The sequence below is a fragment of the Condylura cristata genome, unplaced genomic scaffold, assembly GCF_000260355.1.
Source record: "Condylura cristata isolate star-nosed mole 26May11 unplaced genomic scaffold, ConCri1.0 scaffold00029, whole genome shotgun sequence".
Taxonomy (NCBI): domain Eukaryota; kingdom Metazoa; phylum Chordata; class Mammalia; order Eulipotyphla; family Talpidae; genus Condylura; species Condylura cristata.
Genome location: NW_004567130.1, coordinates 14,791,203 through 14,812,953, shown reverse-complemented (window position 1 = coordinate 14,812,953; position 21,751 = coordinate 14,791,203). Strand labels below are relative to the sequence as shown.

The 21,751-nt window shown below is 50.2% G+C and overlaps 1 protein-coding gene across 2 annotated transcripts in view; it reads right to left on the bottom strand.

Moving 5' to 3' along the window:
- NOS1 (nitric oxide synthase 1 (neuronal)) overlaps positions 1-21,751 on the bottom strand; it is a 102,129-nt gene that overhangs the window by 62,329 nt on the left and 18,049 nt on the right. For both annotated transcript variants that reach the window (XM_012731021.1, XM_012731022.1), the window contains exons 2-3: positions 14,683-15,823; positions 3,800-3,929 (exon numbers count right to left, since the gene is read on the bottom strand). In XM_012731021.1, the coding sequence (XP_012586475.1) occupies positions 3,800-3,929; positions 14,683-15,407 (855 nt within the window). In that variant the 5' untranslated portion in view covers positions 15,408-15,823. The remainder of the gene's footprint in view (positions 1-3,799; positions 3,930-14,682; positions 15,824-21,751) is intronic.

Here is a 21,751-nt window from a genome sequence, read left to right as displayed (position 1 = left end):
TGATTTTCCTTGAATTTAGACCACAAAGCATCAAGGAGGAAGAGACACACCTATCTATTATTCAGGGAGCTTGTGGGCTTCTGAGTCTGGAAGTTCTTTCTTGCGTCTAGCCTGCCTCCGCCCTGCTTCAACTAGGCTCTGTGGTCTCCGTCTATGTGCGTGGGGCCAATGCGGATCAGCTGCTCCTCCACTCCTGTCTGTCTCTTCCTGACTCAGGGAAGCAGGTGGCGGCTGGGTCTCTCTTTGTGCTGTTAACAGGGCTAACCCCATCATGCCACGGATGCTTAAAAAAGCAGCAAATGTGGGTTACTACTAGGAGGAAGGAAGCTGATTCCAGTAATTTCAGTGGCTTTGAGCAGGTAGAGCAGAGGATAAGCACGGGAGCTGGCCTGTCATCTCAGGAAGAAGAGTGTTGTGTTTTCTATTAACTTGAGCAGCCTGGGAAACATTTCGGAGCTGCTGCTGCGGTGATGCCTAGCAGGAGGTACTAGGCGTGGAGCTGGGACTTCTGTGACTGAGTGCTCGGGTCTCCGCTGCCTTTCACTCTATTTCTGAGAGGCATTTGGAAAATTGAGTCTCAGACAACTGAGCAAGGATGATAATGCAGGCCAGAGGCTTTGAATCTTTTCTGGGTCATGGACGACACTGAGGATGTGATGATAAAGGAGTCAATGGGAACCCAAACACTGCTTAGCTAGCTGTCTTGCTTCTGGAAATTTTCAAGCCTAAAGCTGCTTGGCAGTTCAGCTCAAGAAGATCCAGTCCTATCCCTTTTGTCAGCATCCTTCCTCTAATGAAATAGAATTTCCACTTCAGAGAAAAACTTAGGGTAAATTCTCAACACCTCTCTCTTCTGTGGCCCAAATATTTGGTCTCCCAGGTTCCTCCCAACTCCCAACTTGAAGACTAAGACTCAGAGTGATGGTGTTAGGAGGGGGGGACCGTGGGAGGTGATTAGGTCATGAGGGTGGAACCCTCCAGAGAAGGATTAGTGTCCTTATAAAAGAAACCCAGACAGCTGGTTTTGATGTGAGAAGACAGCAAGGAGCTGCTATCTATGAAGCAGGACTGCACCAGTGAATCTGCTAGGGCCTGGGTCCTGGACTTTGCTGCCTCCTGAATTGTGATAAATTATTTTTTTAATGAGGTACCCAGTCAACAGCATTCTGTTACAGCAGCCTTCATCCTCTAAGACACTGATCACATCATCATGATGGCCTGTAAAGAGGGCCAGTGTGCCTGTTAATCACCCCCGCTTTATCCTAAATATGGAGCCCCATTTCTCAGGTTTGAAGTTCAAGGTTATGCTTTTTAGGCCATCACTGTGTAACTGAGATGATACATGAAAAGAAAAAGTCAGAGTCCTGTCATTGCTCAGAGTTCAGCTGTGACTTTGAAGGTCTTTTCTGTGGGGTCAAGGTCACTTCTATTTCTCCCTATAATTCAGACCTTGGAGGTTACTGCAGACCAGCAATTAAACTCTCGTACTTACAGGGGACAGATAGTTAAGGTAGATCAAAAAGGCAGACTGGGTAATTTCAAGACAGAACTTTGGTTGCCTATTAACACATAAGAATATGCTTCATTTTCATAAAATGTAAACTCTCTCTCATCTTTCCTGAAATACATGTATCTCTTGATCTATTTAAATTCAATAGCACTAATATAAAAATGACAATGGGGCCTCCTTGGTCACACAAGGGTTTCAGTCACAGCACTATGAAGCAATCTGCAAGCCACCGCAGCACAAGTTCGATACCTGGGCAGAGTACAAAAGACGTCTTCTGTCTTACCCACTGCTCCTCTTAGCAGTGTATGTCAATAAATCTGCCTGTTCTGCTCTCCACTCTATCGCTGGTGAATCTCACCCCCAATACCTCTGGCCTACACCCCAGCCCTTGTATGCCTAAATAAATAAATCTTTAAAAAATAAATAAAAATTACAATGAACACTTGACCTTAATTAATGAGAGAGAAAAATAAGCAGTAGTAAGGATTGTGGTAAATCAGAGAAACAGTGTCTTTGAGGAGTGGGGGTGGGGGGAGCTGCTAATCAGTCCTGGCAGGTTATAATCTCATAAAAGTATATTCCCAGTGTGGTCAGATTGTCTACACTTCTAAGAGAAGTTGTATATAGGATAATTTTGAAACACTGGTAATAAATTCAAAGTACACCTATAAATTTTCTCTCTAGCTACACACTGCTGACCTAACAAATCCTATCAATTTGGATCTGGCTTGAGACTGACTCTTTTTGTCCTTCTTTGTCTTGGGAGTGTTTGCATTATGGCGACACCCTTAATTTTCAATTGAGAAAGAAAATTTTAACTTTGTTCATTTAAACACTAATGGAAATAGTTTCCTCATGTTCACAGTGCGGCCTTGATTTTTTCAATGGCATAAAAGAAGCCTATAATTGTGCTTATCCTCTAAGAATTCCCGATATCACTGAAACAGAAGAGAGGCCAATAGGATCATGTGTCTCACATACTATGAAATCCCTGATATCCTTATATCACCGAGCAGCCATCACCGGTTAAGGCAAGCAACTCCCACTGAAGCTCTGGAATGTCCCACCTCCCCTGTGAAGCTCTAAGCCTTTGAGCCATTGCTTAGATGGCTGGTGATGAAAAGTGCTTTCCAAACACTAAACATCAGAAGTCAGAACTTGGTGGTCTAGTCTGTGATATCCAGAATTTGGGGTGTACTGGGATAATGAAAGGAAGGAAGAAGATGATTTGAGTGAACTGGTTCATTTCCCATTCTGACCTCCTGCTGGTCAGTCCATCTGTACTCTCTGCAATGCAGAGGATGGATGGGAAATTCACATACTTCACTACAGATACTTATGTTTGGTCCCTTAGGGGGTGGGTAGGTGAGAAAGAGGCATTGTTAATCTATCAGTTTCCCAGTCATTCTTGGAAAAGCAAATTGACTCACCTGCAAAACAATCTCAACAAACTGGTAAAGACTAAAATGTTTGATACACTGAGTTGCTGAGGTCATGAGAAAATAGTTACTTTCTACTTGATGGGATTGGTATGTCCCCTATGATGAAAAATTGGGCAATTTCTGTCCACATCATAAACGTACATGACCTTTGACTTAACAATTCCACTTTCAGGAATTTATTCTATGAGTAGGCCTGTCCATATGCCAAATGAGATGTTTATACGAAGTCTTTCATTACAGCATTGTCAGTAAAATGTCAACAATGACTCAGGTGTCCACTATGAAGTACTGGTCGAATACATTATGTTATTGCCACACAATGGAATATTATGTAGCTGTGAAAAAGAATCAGGACTCCCCTTATCTATGAATTAGACCTACATAGGTTGCTAAGTGAAAAAACAAGGTGAATGTGTATAATATACTCCTGTTTGTGTAAAAATGTGTAAAAAAAGTGTGTGCTTATTTATTTTTGCATAAAATATAATTAAAAGGATCACAAAAATAAGAATATTACTTGCTTCTAGGGCAGGGAAGAAACTGTGACTGGGATTAGGGGATAGAGAAGAACTTTTCACCTTCAGTACTTTTTATCTTTTAAACTTGTAACCAAGCGATTGACTTTCCTGGTAGGAAGAGAATTAGAATTTTTTGGAAGAAAATGGCAAAGTCACAAACAAAATAAAACAAACCAAGCCAGAATCCATATCCCAAGACACATGCTCTGACCTCACCTCAGCAACCTTTCAACTAGGGCAGCTGGTTTCCACCCCATTGTTTTAGAGTTTGGCTTTCTTTGGCTTTCACCCCCATGGGGGTGTGGGAGCCAGGTTGGTACCAATCTTACCTGCTCCTTCTCTGAATATGGGTTGTTGAGGACAACAGGCACGTTGCCCTTCCCCCACAGGTCATTGAAGACTCGGTCATTCTCCACACCAAGAGGCAGTGGCTTGTGTGACTTGCCGTCCATCAGATCTCTGAAAGGTAAGGGGGCAGGTGAGGAAAATGAGGTATCAAAGAGCCTGATGGCTGCTCTGATCTGCAAGTCCTGTTTAAGTCAGTACAGACCCTGCAGCTCTCCCACACCCACATAAAGCCAGCCAGCTTGAGGCACCCAGCCACTGCGTAGGATCACCAGCGACAGGTGGAAGGCAGCCCCGTTGTCAGGCACAAAGGTGAGTGCATCCAAATTGGCACAGATGGCTGGCACATACCCATCTTTGCAGATATCACCTCAGGATGGCTACAGCATGGATTCCGCTCCTCCTCCCACTCCCCATTTTGTGGATCTAGGAATATAGGAGGTCCATCTTTCAGCAGAACCCCTGGACAACTTAAAGTCCACAAGACTTAATCATAGACGATATAGGAGACAGATGGGACAGTGAAGGAACCAAGCTCTGTGGGTCTGGCTGGAAATCATCCAATGCTGACTAAGGCTTTGATAATAAGACTAATGATACCAGCCCAGGATAAACAGGAAAGATGCCTAAAACAAGGGAGACAGAGCAATGATGATAATGTAATTAACGATGATGCTAGTATTTATTAAGCACTTATTATGTGTGCAAGTATTTTATATGCTTTAGTATAATTCTTGTGACAACCTTACAATAGGTATGAATATTAATTACTATTTTACAGATGTTTAGACAGAACTAAGTTGCTCAAAGTCACAGTACTCCAACCTACTTTTCCCATGCATTGTGAAATTCAGGGTCTCACTATTATAATCATCATTGTCATCACTCAACACCATCATCACCCCCACCACCATCACCACTACCCCCACCACCATCACACCACTCCCACCACCATCACCACAATAATCACTAGCAAGGCATCAACATCACACCAGCACCAATACCATTATCACCATCACTGCCAACATCACCACCACTGCCACCAGCCCACCATCATCATTAACACCATTAACATCATTAACACCCTTATTACCATCAGTATTATGGTCACCACTATCCAACTCCTTCCTCATTAGCATAAGTAACACTATTATTGTAGTCACTATCACCATCACTGCCAGTGCTATCATCTTCACTATCATCATCACCTGCCATAATTACATCATTATCATTAGCACTTTAGTCACCTCATAATATTCTTCATTATCACAATTTCTAGCATCATGATTCCCCTCCATCACACTGTCATCAGCATTGGCAATACCACCATCATCAGCCTCATAGTTAGCATCAGATGAGGAAACTGAGGTTCAGAAAGGTTAAACCACATCTAGTGATGATGGAGTTGAGAATAGAATAGTTGAGAATAGAGTCAGTCTGGTTCCTGATTCTCGAGACCACAACTGCATCACCAGGAAGCTTTCTGGATCCATAATGCCCCCTGACCCTCAACCTGATGCTGACAGTCATTTGGGATGAATCAGAAGCCAGAGAGCAAGTTCTGAGTGCACAGCCCTGAGCGCCCCCTCTGACTGCTCCCTCCTTACTGTGTTTCACAAAGTCCTGATGGCCTATGTCAAAGCCACTTACGTTCTCCTGCTTGGAGAGGCTTGCAATTGCTAGAGGGAACATTCTGTTTCACTCTCTTTAAAATGTCACCAAAACACACACAAAGTTGTTCTTGATTACAGACATTTCCCAAGTCAATGGTTTACCTACATGGTGATAAACAGAGGAATTGTCTGTTGAGAGGGTTGCTATAAATGTCACTCCCTCTCAGCTCCCAATCTCCTGATCCTGTTATATCACAAGACCATAGTGGGGATTCAAAGAGAAGCTCAATATTGTTTGAGCGTCTGTAACATTCCAGGTGCTTGCACAGAAGTCGCTTCATTTCATCTCAACAGATATTAAAAGCCCAAATTTACAGATGCAAAAACTGAGCCCAAACTGTTTGTAGAAGTTTCCCAAGTTTCTGCAGGGAGCACACAGCAGAGTTGGGATCCAAAACGAGGGCTCTTGGCCCAGAGATTTCTTTTCTTTAAAATAGAGACAGGAAAAACTAGTCAGGACTCGCACGCTAGGCCAGAGGCTAAAGAGCAAGCATTGCAGCATGTCTCACTGAATGGGGCTAGTTTTCAAAAGTAACGAGTTCAATTTCCCAGGCAGCTTCAAAATGGCTCCCAGGGCTTGTCTCCTGCAGAGAGAGTAGCTTTTGTCTTTTCTTTTTTTTTTTTTTAAGCATTTAACATGTTTGTTTAAGTAGTGTCTGGAGGGCTTTGCAGACACAAACTTATTTACAAGTCCTATGTGAAGGTGATTTTTAACATGGGACTATGGGAACATATGGGTTGAGCTATTTTGCTTGCCTTCACCAGGAACAAAAGAAGTAGATTTGCCATCCCCAGGTCTGAGAGCTGGTTTATCACTGAATGTGCTAGCTGGGGTCTCACTGTGTGGTGGGGCTGTATGAGCAGTGCATTGGCTAAGAGCATGGGCTGTGGGTCGGGTGAACCTGGGGTCAGTTCTCAGCTTTACTGGCTGTGCAATTTCAGATATTTTGGATACATAGACTTTCTAATTCTTCATTTTTGCGCCGCCAAAATAGGGTTAATAATCACACCTTTTCATGGGATTGCTGCAATGGCTAAGCTTACAGCATTTAGCATGCGGATCTGTTATCACTTTACCAATGATGGGGCTGGCGGACAGGGCCAGGCTCACCGACACGCTACATGACCAGTGATCTGTCTTCTTTTTATATATATTTTACATCATTCTTCACTTTTGTACAATGTGTGTTTTCTCCTCTTGGGTTGGCCTGTTTCTTTAAACTAAAATTTGTAATATTGAACTGAAATTCCTGCCCTGAGGATGCACAAAGGAGCGCTGGGCATTGACACCGACCAGAAATGAATCAGGATCAGCAGGGCAGGATGTACCAGGGTCAAGATAACCAGGAGGCTAAGCATGACAAACTCCAGGAACGTTAGCAGTGACGGGCCATTCTGATGGGCCGTTAGCTTGTGACTACCTGTTTTTGTTTAAATCAATGTGAAAAGGCCAGCGTGAGACGAGACGGCAGAATTTCTTCATTCTGTTGTGCCTGCTGTTCTCTCCGATTGCCGGCCAGCATTGCGAATAAAGTGCTTCTTATAGATTCCATTTCTGTTGCTGCTTACTGGCTTTCTGTAGTGACAGGCAGTACCCAGGACCAAGTCTATTCTGGTACAGCCGCTAGTTTATAGGCTGAACAGACAAACTAGGAAAGGAAAACGCTAGTTTTCCTTGTATGAGACAGTCAAGAATCCCCTAAGCTGACATAAACTTTCAGAGATGAGGGAAACATTTAACATCTGTGCTGGCTGGTGGTAATGCCACTAGCCACAGGTGGCAACTGATGACTATTGTCACTAAAGAATGGAATGTTTGATTTTATTTAACTCTCATTAAATTTAAACAGCCACCTGAGGTTAGTGATCTAGTATTGGGTTTCCAGATGGGGACAGGGCTTTGTTAAGTGGCTCCCACCTCTGATGTCCACATCATCCGGAAAGGCCACCCCCACAGGGTGTGGCAGTCTGAGTGCACTCATATACTAGAGCTAGTACATGACCATGTCTGGTGTCTCTCAAGTTCAGGATACATCAGAATGAACCCAAGGGCTTGCTAAAATTCATCTGAGCCCATTCCTGGAGAGTGTGAAGGCTGGTCTAGGCAGGAACCTGGAATATGCATTGTCAAAAGCTTCCCACATGGTCTATGGACACCCTTGAACACCCGTTTTCTTGGGAGTGCCCTGAGTCCAACTCTACCTGTGAACAGAAGCTGTCCTCCTGGTTAAAAACGGCAGCCCTCTGCCTCCCGACTCCTACCTCAGCTCTTCTGCAGGCATCTCTGTCCCTGTGAGAGCAGGTGTAGTGCTCTGCCTCCCACCTGGCGAGCATTTCCTATGCTTTCTGGCAAGGACCAAACTAAGCCCTTTTTCTGTCATGTTGCTACCTGGGCAAGCCAAGAGTCGGTCTAGCATCTCTAAACCTTCTGAGCACCTTTGCCAGGTCCTTTTCAATGAGGCATCCCAGGAGCCAGGGTCCCTGGTCCCTCATGCAGGGGGTGTGGTACCCTGGGCCTGACTCTTAGGAAGTTGGCACGTGTGTCCCCCAGAGCCGACCACTAACCAATCCTGAGGACCCGGGAGGGGCAGCAGGCAGGCCAGGCCTATGTGCAGGACACAGCCTGGAGGTGGAGCCGCCGGCCCAGCCAGGCAAGGAGGCTGCTGAGGAGCAGCTGGTCCTGGCAGGAAGTCCTGCCCACGTCTCTCAGCAGACGCCTCACTCTCTCTGGCTCCCCTTCTCCCTCTCCACACTCAACAGCCCTTGGTTTCTGCCTCCACCTGGTCATGAATGCTGGGAGCTGTGGAAGCCAGGTCTCAGGTCTCTACGGCTTTCTGCTACTGAGAGCCTGCTCTGGGGTGAATGCCGGCATGGAGCAGTGAGATGGCGCCTCCAGTCTAGGCACAATAACTGGGCGAGAGCTGGGCAGGATCCCCTACTTCCAGGTCCACTGGGGGGAGGTGGGGCACGCTGGGCTGAGTCTGGGTGTTGGGGAACTGGAAGGGGCATGAACCCCCTTCCCCACAGCTGGCTGCCTCACCAGGATTTGGACTAATGCTAACAGTTCTTCCGATAGATAGATAACAGAGAGAGAATCTGGGGAGCAATTTTACAATAAAATCTCATGACTTCTCTATTTTGCCACAAATTCACTCTTTCTGTGAACTGCAGGTGGAATAAAACTCAAGGGAGAACTAGTCAGGACCCTCAGCTCCCAACTTGTGACCTCCTGCCAAAGCAGTTTCCTGGAGGGTTGAACGAAGCAGTAAACCTTGCAGATGTGGCTTGACGGGAGAGGGACCTGGTCAGTGGCCTGGCGGCAGTGAGGAGCCCGTCGCTGGCCTTCAAAAGGAACATGAGGGGTTGTTTTGGAAGGAGTTTTAGGGCTCCTCTCGTTCCTGTACCCTTTCTAGAGGTGGGAAAACTTAAGCCTACATGACCCATGGCTATGGGTCAGCTACTGGTCAGTCCAGGGCCCAGCTGCAGTGCTGTCAAGCACACACTGGGTGAGTTAGGTAGGCTGATAACGCCTCCAGCGATGCCAGATCCCAATCCCGTGAAAAGGGGACTTTACAAGTGATTATGTCAAGAATCTTGACATGGGGAGATGATTCTAGATTATTCTCTCAGGATGGGCCTAAGAGGCCATCTCAAGTGTCTTTATAAGAAGGATGCAGAAGAGGATGGCCTGTGCTGAGGGAAGATGCCACATACACTGCTGGCTTTGAAGTTGGAGGCAGGAGCCCCAGGTCGGGAAGGAACCAGCCTCTCCTCAGAGCCTCCAGAAGAAACACAGCCCCTGCCCACACTTCAATTTTAGTTCAACAAGGCCAACCCTGACAGAAGACCTGTAGAACTGCAAGGGAACAGTGTGTGATGCTTTAAGTCACCAAGTTTGGAGTCATTTTTTTTACAGTAGCCCCAGGAGGCTGGTGCAATGGTGGGTGGAGGATCACAGGGACAGAGATGACACCTCACTGCCCACCCCTTCCCTGACATACCATGCTTAAGAGCCTCAGGTCTTTCAGTTCCTAGAATGTCCCAGCCTCGTTTCTGCCTCAGGGCCTCTGCTCCTCCTCTACCTCTGCAGGAATGCCCTTCCCTAGGTTTCACCTAGCTTATCACATGGCCTCTCAGAGAGGCTGCCCCTGACCTTCCCTTCCGAGATCCTCCCCAACTCCAAGCCCCATTTTTTTGAATCAGTTTTATGTCCTTCATAGAGTGTGTCTGTCTATGACTGCACGTGCTGTGTGTTTATTATTAATTTCTTGTCTCTATGACTCCCTAATAGAAGAGCTTTACTAATGGATCCAAGTTCTGAAACCAGTATCTGAAGCAGAACAGATGCTTCATAAATGCTCATTAAATAAAAGATGGCAAGGAGTCCCCTGGCTGTGTACAATTTGGGGTAAGCAGATGGGCTGGTTCCGAGCTCTTCCCCAGAATGAGGGGCTGCTTGTCTATCCAACAGGTCATGGCTGGCAGCAATACTGCCTTAAGGAGGTCCTCTCCCCACCTCCCAGGAAAGGATGGACCGGGAAAGTCACTGTTGTTCTGATGGTCAAAGTGTGCAAGAAAAGGTGCAGGGAATCAGTGCGAAGGCGACGTTGCATTCGACTCCTCAGCTGGCAAACACAACCAGAGTGCTGTAAAGTGCTGAGGCATATCAGGGGCAGTGTGGCAGGGACCCTCTGAGGGCCATTTTCAGGGGTGCTATGTAGAGCTACCTCAGGGCCTCAGATTCCCTTGTAGAATGAGACAATATTCTGATGTCTTTAGAGAAAATTCTGAGGTTTCAGTGGTTAGTGGTCAAGGGCACTGTGGTCAAGAGCTTGGCTAGAGGACAAGTCCTGGCTTCGTCATGTGCTGTGTGACTTGGGACAAGTGACTGAACCTCTCTGAACCTTGGCTTCTTTATCAGGAAAATGAAGGTAAGTGAATTGATTATGTAAAGACCTAGCATGGAACCAGCCCCCCTGGAATGGTCAGTGGTTGGCTAGCGGGAAGGCAGAATTAGAAACTTGTTGCAGAAGTTAGTCCAGGATTTAGCTGATTCTTCAGGGTAGAAACTGACTTCTGTTCCTCCAGACTCTCTTGCCTGGCTTCTTTTTAACTCTAGGCACTCCTGTGCGCTTTCTAGGTACACTAAGGACTGTGCCCTCGGGCAAGCTGCTTTGCCTCTCTGAGCTTCAGTTCTTTATCTAAAGATTCCCTAAAACCACAGCCCTACTTAGGGAGCTGAATTCATGCGCCAGGTAATCTGGGCCTTGCAAGCCGAGAAGTTAGTGATCAGAGCGCAGGGTGAGGCAGACCAGCGGGTCCAGATGGATGCTGGGCCAGGGACCTTGGCCTCTTTAGAACCTTCCTTCAGGCAGCAAGCTGAGCAACCTGGATTTCCTCTGATATGCAGCATTTTAAAGTGACCGCTCCCAAGCACAGAAGGTCTCAGAAGCCCCCAAATTCCCCTCCTTACACCCCCTCACATGCTGCCACCACCTGTCCAGGCCATCTCCTCCTGGGATGAAGGAATGACACTGCGTGTAAACGTGGCTTCTCCCTACAAGTAGGGGCCAGCGCCCTCACGGGGAAAGACATTAGAAGGGGCAGGAGAATAAGTGTGTCCAAGAAGTAAGGAGAGGAAGAAAAACTGGGCCCGGGAACAGGCTCCAAGGGCGCTGCCGAAACCAGGGGTGTCCCGGCTTCTGCTTGGTCCCCAGAAGCCACGGAATGCTGAGTGTGACCTGGCAGTGGGGCTTGAGGCTGGCGGGTAGCCGGCCTTGCCATCACCCTCATCCTGCATCAGGGATGCCAGTTTCCACCCCCACCCTGTAGCAGCTTGCAGTCAGGACAGAGGCCAGTGGGAGGAAAGCGTGTACGCCAAGAGGCCTGAGCCAGCCCCCAGGGTGATCCCAAAGGACATTCCACCTCTCTCTGGGCTTCTATTTCCTGACTAGGGACACTAATTCTTAACAAGCTCCTATTCTGGCCCCTCACAGGCAGTTCGGCAGCATGTGCGGGCACTTTTGGTTGTTGGCGATGGTGACAGTTCCGGGCATCTCAGAGCGAGGGAGGTGACAGTGAGTGACGGACAGCCTGCAAGGCTGGGACAAACCCACCATGGGGAGAAGTGTTCTGACCATATGCAAACTCTGGACACCCAGGCAGATCTCCCCGAACTGAGAAACCCCATTCAGTCGCGGTCTATAAACGTGTCCTTAACAATATGGCTCTAAAATAGATTGAATTGTCCATGTGTGCAACTACTTGGTACATCAAAGAGACAGGACGTGGCTTTATCGGGAGCCGCTCACCATTTTGGAAAATCACGTCACCAAGGCGACGCTGCTGGTGGCATTTGGGTTGCCAAAACAACACACCTGAGTCAATCTGCGTTTGACACTGTAGTGTTTGCAGCAATTCTATGTTTAGGCACAAACATCTGACCCATCCAGGGAGTCATGCCTGGGCCCTGATAGTTAAATGACAGGTTCTCCTGTGCCGTGTTACTCTGATGCTCTGTCACCTTCATTTTATAATTAGGGCATTATGTTGGTCCAAAAAGGAAAAGTGTGGGTAGGCTAAATGATCCCTGAAAGAGCGTCTGGTGAGTAAGAGGGCAAATAAAAATATTTGTTTAAAGACGGTGGCCTGACTCCGCAGAGTGCGAGCCACTGAGTTTGGGGATCCTGCTCCTATTACTGTCCGTCCTGAGAACTGCTCACTGGACATGCCCTCGATCACTTCCTCCCCAGCCTTACTTCTTCTGGAGCAGTCCTTCCTGCTCTATGCGAGGTCGTGACAGGGTCACCGAGGGAGGCGTGGTGGAGGAGGGCAGGCTGGGCGTCAGATGCAATCTTTCCCGCTGGAAAGCAGGTCTCCCAAAGCCGACCTCAGTCACACCGGCAGCTCCCCCCACCAATGCACAGGGAAACCGTTGTTTTCCCAGACGGTGGGTGCACAGGTCCGTGGGGGCCTAACTGCCAGGAGGGCGCGAGAAAGCCCTTCACACGACAGCCCCACCCAAGTCTAGAAGCCCAGCCTCTGGGGACTTCTCCCTATCACATACACAGGGGCTGCGGCGAACCCCATGGAATGCTGATGCTCACCCCCAGGCCAGCTGGGAGTGAGCACACAGAACTTTATGGGGTTGGTGCAGCTGTCCCACTCAGTGTCTGCTGCTCTTCTTGGAGAATTCAGTGCCGAAGGCTAGGGACGTGCCCACAGGGTTGGGAGAGGTGGTGCTTTGCGTGGGCACTTCCATGCCTTGGGGTGGGCACTTTCGAGTTGCCTCCTGAAAACATAAGCAGCGATTGCTCCGGATCTGCAGATCTTTAGAATTTCAGCCCTCTGGATGCGTCTTGGGGCCTGCTGGTGGCCCAGAAGACACAGCCAGACTGAACAGGCCATGGCCACTGGCATGCCGGTGTGGGGCGCCCCTCCGGGGCAGGGTTCTAGCTTGGGGGCCTCCCCTTCTAGTTGCAGGTGAGTTAGGCCTGGTCTCTGAAAACATGCTGGCCCCCAGCTTATAGAAATGGGCACTAGGGCACCAGAGAGCCCTGACTGCCTCACCAAGATGGCTACCACTTGGCCAACACACTGTCTCCCATGGAGACAGGACCAAAGGGGTGTGTGCGCGGTGGGGGCGTCCAGGGTGTCTCCAGGGAACTTGCACAAGAGCAGATGGCCACCAAGCAGGGCCTTAAAGGGAGCAAGTGGGCCTGCTTTCCCTCAGCCCAGGGATTTCTGATGAAGCCTCACCTTCCTAGGTGGAGTGTTGGAGGAATTGGCTCAGTTTTTGCCCAGTTGTGAGACGTGAAGAAAAGCTACAGGAATCAACAGCAGACTCTGTGTGTGTGGTGGTGGTGGGGGGGGAGAGTGGCGGGGGGGTGCCCCAGGTGGAGGGTCCTGTGGTTTTTGGGTTTCCCATCAGGAAGGAATTCTGGATCCCATGCAGTTCATCAAGCACCCCAGTACCTCGGTATCCGCCTTTCCCTCTGCCTAGAGCGCGCTTTCTCCATGAAGCTGCAAACTGCCCTCTCCCCTTCTTTTGGGTCCTCCAACATGGCCTTCTCAGGTAGGCAGAGCCACATAGCCTCCCGATAAATTTCATCCTCTTCAACACTTCACCCTTTCCTGCTCTACCTATCTTAGCACATCCACTGGACTACATGTTTTCCATCTTTATGCTAATTATTCTTCATCCTCCCTATGACACGGTCAGGGAGTCTGTCTAGCTCTCTCATGCACAAGGTCAAATGATTTGTCAGTCCCTTCACTGCTTTACTCTGGATGCCCAGGAGTGGCACATAGTAGGTCCTCAATGAGTGTTTGCTAAATGAGTGAATGCAAGCTACCTTGAGAGCCACCTTAATCCAGGCCTCGGAGGGACTCCCTGGTAACCTTGAAATGCGCTTGGGACACTCAGTGGTGCTTGAGGTAGAGTGGGGAAATCTGATTCTGGATTTCTGGGGGTGCGGGGGAGGAGATCAGACTATGGATTTTAGGGGCGGGAGGAAGCCCAGACTCTGGATTTCGAGGGGGGAGCCCAGACCTGAACCTTCTTCTAATGGGGAGTGCATAAGTGGGACGTGCCTAAACCCTCCCCCCTGCCTACCATAGCACTGGGGGATGGAGCGTCAGTGCTAGACAAGATAAGAGTGGGAAGGGTGGAGGGAAAATTCTTTCTCCTGTCTCCATGGTTCTATGACCACCTGGCCCAGCTGCTGACTCCTCCCTAGAGAAGGCACTAGAATCGCCCACTGTGTTGCCAGCTCTCCACCTCCAGAGACTCAGAAAGTGCCAAGCTGGCAAACAGAGGGCTGGTACCAGGTGGTTCTCAAGTCAGAGCCTCAGCGCCCACATAATCTGAACAAGACCACAGTGTGGGGAGTCGGGCCAGTTCTCTGCTTTGACTCCACCCCCCTCCTCAGGACCTTCCTTGCTCTCTGCTGCGGCTGCACAGTGGTGGCTGGAGGACACAGGGGAGACTGGAAGACATGACTGCAGTGACCGTGATTACTAGCTCTGGGTTCCAAGACAAGAGGTTCAGGCTACGAGTTCCACCTACTTTGCTCTTTCAGTTGCAGCTTTAAGGGCAAGAGGCAAGGGCGGTTGAGTGGATGCTCCCGGGCAGGTGTCTGAGTCCACTGCACACGCACACATGCACGCACGCGCTCCATGCAGGTGCAGCTTACCTGTCCACCTGGACTTCCGCGTCTTTTGTCTGTGCCTTGGAAGCTGCCCCGCCATTGCGCCCTTTGCCCCCACTGGTGAGCAGGTTCAGCACTGGCTCTATCTCTCTGAGCAGTTCGTTGTTCTCCCCGCTGGCCTGGGGGCCAACCCCAGCACTTTTCTGGGCAGGATTCTGGCTTGGGGGCCTGGGAGCCAGGCCGTTGGTGTGGGAGAGCAGGCCTGCTTCCTGCCCGTTGTCTGAGGCAGGCGGGGGCCCGTCTCTGGGACCCATAGCCCTGTCCACGGCCGGTGGCTGCTCTTTGCTGGCTGATGGCTGGTGGGTCAGGTCGACGGCGGTGGCAGGTGGCCCCAGGGGCCGTGTCACCCGAATGGTCTTAGGGGTACCGTCCCCTGTAAAGGTAGTCTCTAGGTGCGTGGTGAAGCCCTCAGGCCCCCTCAGAATGAGGACCACATGGGTCTCGGAGGCAATGCCCCTGAGTACCTCCAGGGCACTGTCATAGCTCAGATCCACCAAGGGCTGGCCGTTGACGGCGAGAATGATGTCTCCAGCCTGGATGAGGCCACTCTGCTCCGCGGCACCCCCTCGAATCAGGTCAGAGATGATCACAGGGGGCTTGCTCACCCGCTCCTTTACCAGGAAGCCCAGGCCCCCCACTTTGCGTTTGAAGAGGCGGACAGAAATGACATTGGGTTGGATCTGCTGTACAGTGAACATGTGATTCTCCATGGCGTCCTGTATCCAAGGGCCTGGAGACCTCAGAATGTGTCAAGCCAGCAACGTCCCCAGGAGATGCCAGGCTTCAGGCTGTTCCGAGAGAAGGTGCTGCAGGGGCCGCGAGAGTCTCGAGAGCCAGCGGCCCTGGGGTCCGGGTCTTCTTTGCCTGTGACGTCAACTGGCGTCACTCCTTCATTGCTGTCGGGACATTGGTGGCATGATTTCATGCGTCTGCTCCCTCCTTGTTCTCCAAGGAAGTGACGGATGATCAGGCAGACGTCAGGAGAAGAGGTGGGCCGTGTCCCCAAGCCGCAGGCCAGGCGTACTGGAGAGACGTGTCGGGGCCGTGTGCAGCTGTCTAGAGGTGACGCATGCTAGATGCCAATTGCCAGCCTGTTAGAGGCACCTTGGATCTGGGGCTTCCTGAGCTGAAGACAAGGAACAGGGAGGGAATGGAGAGAATTAAAAAGGAGAGACTGATGCTGTGCACCTAACACCAAGTTCAGGACCAGGACAGAAGACAGCTGAGTCAAGTTGGTGGAGTTTTGAAATTAACCCAGAACGAAATCCTTCCTCAGGGGGGCTGCTCCCCAGTTAGCTGCAAACTGCCTAGTTTCATCTCCATGCACAGAGCCATCCAGGGCCAAAGGGCGCCCCTAGAGAGAGCACTGATGGTGAGCCCCAGAACTCAGACGCCAAGAATCAGACCTCTCACCTCCTTGTCACCACACCAACTTATCACGCCGCGTTGGGTGCTCAGTTTCTCCAACATTTTGCACTTACAGCTCAGGAGCTCAGCCAGCCTAGGTTAGGTCTTTGGCCTCTCCACCTGGGGCCACCCCAAAAGTTCCCTAAACAAAATCCACTGGAAGGGGGCTGGTATCATCCATGGACCAAATTCTGAAGGACATTTGTGGCCCAGCAATGGTCTGAGACCCAAATTAGCAAGAGGCGGCTTTGTTGATGGCTGGGTTGATGAACACGGAGAAGGGTCCAGTGAATACTGATGAAGGACAAGGGAAAAGACCCTGAGACCGAACAGAGCCCACACCTAGGGAGCACTGAGGCTCTGGACACGTATTTCCCTATTTTGAATCGCACAGTAGCCTGTCAGCAGAGCAGAGTGGAGCTCGGGCAGCCACAGTCAGCTGCCCACTGTCACACAGGGAATGGTAGTAGAGAATTTGCACTCAGTTTGGATCCATTCTTGTTCTAAGGTCTCAAACTCAAACTTTCGTTTTAAAAAATGTATCTTCTAGTTATTTCACCAACTCCTCCAGATTCAGAGAAATGAGGTTGGCAGGGGCAGAGAGGCCCTCAGAGAGCCCCAGTGCACCTGCAGCAGGTATACAGCTGGCCGTGCTGTCAATGAGTCCCATGTGCCTGGGGCGGGGCAGGTGATCTGTGGGTGTGGGTGGAGTGGGGGTGCGTGGGGGGTAGCAGGGAAGTCCTCTGTGTACTTTCCTGTCCCTTAGCTCAAGCCCCAGTTCTCTCTCTGTCCTGACACCCCTGCCTGCCAGCGTCCTTAGCACAAGGAGGGCTCCTCAGCTGCCACTACTAACAAAGTGACACTTACTCCCTTGTTTCCCTTATTCCACTTCTTGGGGTCACCCCCAGGTGAAGGCAGCTGCCAAGCTCTTGCTGCCTCTGAAAACAGGCAGTGGGTGCAGACACCCCCTGGGGAGGAGAAGCCACCTCCTGGGTCCCCTCCTGGGGTGGTTAGCAAGTTCAGCCTCCCCCTTCTGCAGCTTTGCATTACGTAACTCCGCCAGCCCCTCTGTGTGGGTGAGGAATAATGAATACCCGGGCCCAGCCCGGGCTGCCTTCTCCATCTGGCGTTGCTGTGTGTGTGTGTGTGTGTGTGTTTCTCTCTGTGTATTCATGCACCGCCCTCATGCTGTGTCACTTCTCTGCTGTGTGTGTGAGTTTGTGCAACCTGGGTGTCCGTGGCTGAGTGTCTTTCTGCATCTTGCTGCTAGGGTCTGGTTTGCAGAAAAAGCCTTCTGAACGAACGCACTGCTCCTTCCTCACTAGGGAGGGGGGGCTCAGGCCCACCCATCTGCTTGCTTCCTTAACTCACCCTTAGCCCTATTTCTTCTGGGTACCAAACACAGGATGTTTCTTTTTGATGGAGACAGAGACAGCTGGAACTTTCCAGCATCACAAGTGTCCAAGATTGGCATCAAGCTCCATTGTGTAATTACAGGAGAGACTTGAAGGTGAGCTCTTGGGGGAGGTAGGCCCCAAGCTCTCTTCTTCCATAGGCTGGCTGGGGTCACACCTCACTGAGGGACAGAGCCTGGACTTGGCTTATGTTAAACAAGAAAAATGAAGCCATCACTGAGCCTCCCTAGTAACTCTCGACTTTTCATCTCCCTCAGCTGCTTCCCTAAGTCACACAGGGCTCTGGCTGTTGCTTGGGAAATTGGGGGTGGGGTGGGGTTGTTTCTCTGTCTTTGGCCTTCAGAAGGGAACTGATTATTTGGAAGGGATTGGAAGGAGGCTGAGCTTGGGAGAGGCAGGGCTATTTAGAATATGCTGAACAAGGGGGAGGGAGGGAGAGCGGGAGAAAGCCTGGGCTCTGTGTAAGGGAGAGCTAGCTCTGAGTATTTTCCTTTGTCAGTCATGAGTCTAGTACCAACTCCAGGGCACTCCCTTCTCGCTGACCCAACCCCTCATCTGCGGTCATCTTTTCATCCTCACCCTGGTGGCAGGGGTAATGACCCTCTGCCAGGTGAATACATTAAGCTGCTGCTTGGAGACCCTCTTTTCCCAGTCTGTAAATGCCCAGTCTTCAGGCGTCTCTCCAGTCCTGAGCCAACTTATTGCCACAGAGAAAATTTTTAGGCCCTTTCTGGTTCTGTGTGTTTTGGGGAGATCTTCATTTTCTAAACCTCAGTACCTTTATCTGAAAAATGGGAGCATTAAGTAATTACTACCTCCCTGGATAACTGGGAGGATCAAATAAAAACAGCGCAGGCAGGGTACTTGGCAAGGTCCGAGGGAAAGCTCAGAAGCGGATTTCTGCTATTGTTACATAATATCTAATGAATCAGGCTTCCTGGCTTTTAATTCTGTGCACTTTCTACGCCATCACACCGTCGCACCAAAGGTACTTGCATGCGTCTAGACGGGCCCTTTGCTGGAAATCACACAGAAGAATCTCGAGCCAGTCATGGCACGGGACATTGTCCTTGGGCAGTCGGGGGCTGGGTAGCATATCCTGCCCACCCAGCCTCCACCCATCGGAGCTGCGATTTTAAACAGATCGCATGCGTGTGCACGCCAGAACACACTCCATGGAAACAATACTTGGACCCGGGCCTCATTCGAGTAGCGCAGGGCTTATGGGTGTATTTATTTCATTTACCTTGCTGCGAGGAAATTAGCTGCTCACTTTCGGGGCCGAGTGCCAGTGAGACGGAGGGAGCCAAAATAGGCCAGCGTCTGCCACTGCCATCGTGCCTTGTGACCTTGGGCAAGCCACTCCCATCCTGGGCGGCTTGTGGGCAACCCAAGGACTTGGAATAGTAGCAGTTTGGAGACCAAGATTCGCTGTGCAGCAAGCATGTCCCTACGCCCTGTGCACAGGGCCTTATTTAATCCCCACAGTAACAGTATGAAGGAAGGGCCCTTTGACCACTGATTTACAACGACAGGTGGACTGAGGGGCAGAGGAGGCAGCCCTGAATCTAGGTGATTCTGAGCACTCACCAGGGACCATGGCAATCTTATAAACAGCCCCACTGTGCTTTCCTGATGGTGCAGGGGTTAAAGTCTTAGCACTATCAAGCTATCTCCAGCCACTGTGGTCTGTGCTCCATCCCCCACAGGGGAGCCGACCCACATGGTAGAGCAGACTTCACCCTCTGCTCCCTCAGCAGTGGATTTCAGTGGAACCCCACTCTGTCTCTGGCGAATCCTCTCACCCTCCCCCTCACCCCCCACACCTCTGGCCTATTCCCCAGCTTTTGTGTGCATAAATAATCTTAAAAAAAAAAAAAAAGGCCCTCCCTGGTGGCGCAGTGGGTTAAAGCACAGCACTAAGAAGCTAAAGCCACTTCCGCATGAGTTCGATCCCCGCCTGCCCCGGAGGTGACCACATGGCGTGGCAGACCTCTCCTGACCCGCCCGCTGCTCCCCTCAGCAGTGTACTTCGTTTATCTGCCTGTTCTGCTCCCCACTCTGTCCCTGGTGAATTCTCTCTCCCTCCGCATCTCTGGCCTGTACCCCAGTTCTGTATGAATAAATAAATCTTTAAAAAAAAAAAAGAACAGCCTCACATGCTATGCTTCCTCTTTCCTCCCCAAGCAATGGCGTCAGCTGCCATACAGTTCCCAATCTCACCCTGAACCAGGCCACATCCAGTTGTTCCCATTGTACAGGTGGAGAATTCAGCTGCCTTGGGAAGACCTGCTCGTTGTATCTTGCTCAAGGCTTCCCACATCCAGCACTGGAAGCCAGCAACGTTAGGATGCCCTTTGCCATCACCCAGCCCAGCTCCCCTCTGCACAGGTGAGCAAACAGGCCAGGAGAGGCCAAGAGTTCATGCCACAAGGATTCTGCATGGATCAGACTGCTGGAATGGCCTAGCGGGATGTCCACCAGCCACCGGGGCCAGTGAGCTCCTCAGCCGAGGATGGCTCCACTGAGGTGTGCTAGAAGAGCAAATTACAGTTGGGGCTCAAAGGCTGGAAGGAAGAAACAAACTGTTTCAATAATTTTCTGATACTGATTTCACATGGGAGTGATGATATTTTGGATATACTGGGTTAAGCCAACTAACTGTGAAAATTAATTTTATTTGCTGCTTTTTACTGTGACTCCCACACAACTAACAATCACAATGGTGGATGTGCTGCCACCAGGCAGGCAGGGCTCGCGTCTGACTCTAGATACTGGGTCGGAGTTCCCCTTTATCGCGCTGTGCCTGAGGTCCCCTTAGGAATCTATGAAGACTTAGCCAGGCAGCAGATCAGTTGGGTTTCTTTCTAAAGAAACTAGGAAAAGGCCACAGAGAGTTAGCTGACAATGCTGCTACCATCTGCGGCTCACTGCTGGAAGCAGGCATGATGGGGTGAGAGAGAAAACCCACCTAGAACTACCTGCCACCTAAGCAAACAGCCCAGCATCCAGCCTCCTGCCATGAGACAGCAAACCCCTGTATGAGGACGTGCCATTAAAAAGACTGAGGCAGCTGGCTAGCCACAGCGGAACCTGAGCTCCATCACTGCCACTAGGTGGAAAGAGAAAGGTGCTAATGTGTAAATGCTGCGTGTGTCAATGCAAACATTATTCTGGAAGGAGCTGGTATCAGAGGTTGGAAGGTAGGAGCGAGACACTGAATGCTATCCCCCCCTCCCCACCCCCGTCTGAAAAACAATTTTTTTGACTCACGTGCAGTGAGCAACGGTAAAGAAAACACTACACAGCCTGTGAATTCCTGGATGTTTTCAGCTTGCGCGCCCACAAATCTTACAGTCCTGTTTCCCATCTTCCTCCCAACTCATTTAAAAACAAACTCCAAATCCTCCATGTCTGAAAAACAAAATGCTGCCACCCCCAACACAAAGACCGAAACTGTAACACAACTGCGCTCTCAAAAACCACAACAAAACACAATAACCGACTTCCTTACATCAACCCAACTGCTTATTTGTAGTCTCTCCCTGGAGAGAACACCACCCAGGAATCAAACTGACGTGCCTTCTCCCACGCCACCGGCAATCACAGTTACAACCCGCCAACCCCTGCATATCAGGAGAGGACGTTGGCGTTCTGTGTCTCAGGGATCCCAGAGATAGGGGCGCCCTGGTCCCAGGGGTCTCCCCAGCCACGTAATTCCGCAGCCTCATGTCCTCAGGGTGTCTGTGATGACTTTGATTTTCCCAGGTCAAAGGCCCAGCCTGGAGGAACAGGGCTGAGCATCCTTTGGAGTGAGGACTGCTGAGTTCAGGTCTGCAAGTTCGCCTGGCGTGGGGCACCCACCCTCTCGCCCACGGCTTCTTCCTCTTTTCATGGCAGATTGATGATCTCTATGCCCGACCTTAAAATATACACCTCTCTGGGCTGGCAGTTCAAGCTTCCACATTCGAGGAACACCCTTAACACACACAGACTTGACTTTCCCTGAGGACTGTTTGGAATGTCAAGAGAGCGGGGGAACCTGAGTCTCCATTAGAGGGGACCATGGCATCAAGGGGGCTCCTTGAGTGATGGAGCACTGTGCAGGCACTGCCTTGGCAAGATTAAGATTAAGATTAAGAAGGCGGCGATCTGCCGAGGATATGGACATGTCCGTTCTGGGTAGGCATCCATGCGAGCATGCAGCCGTACTGAGCGTCCCTGGAAAACCA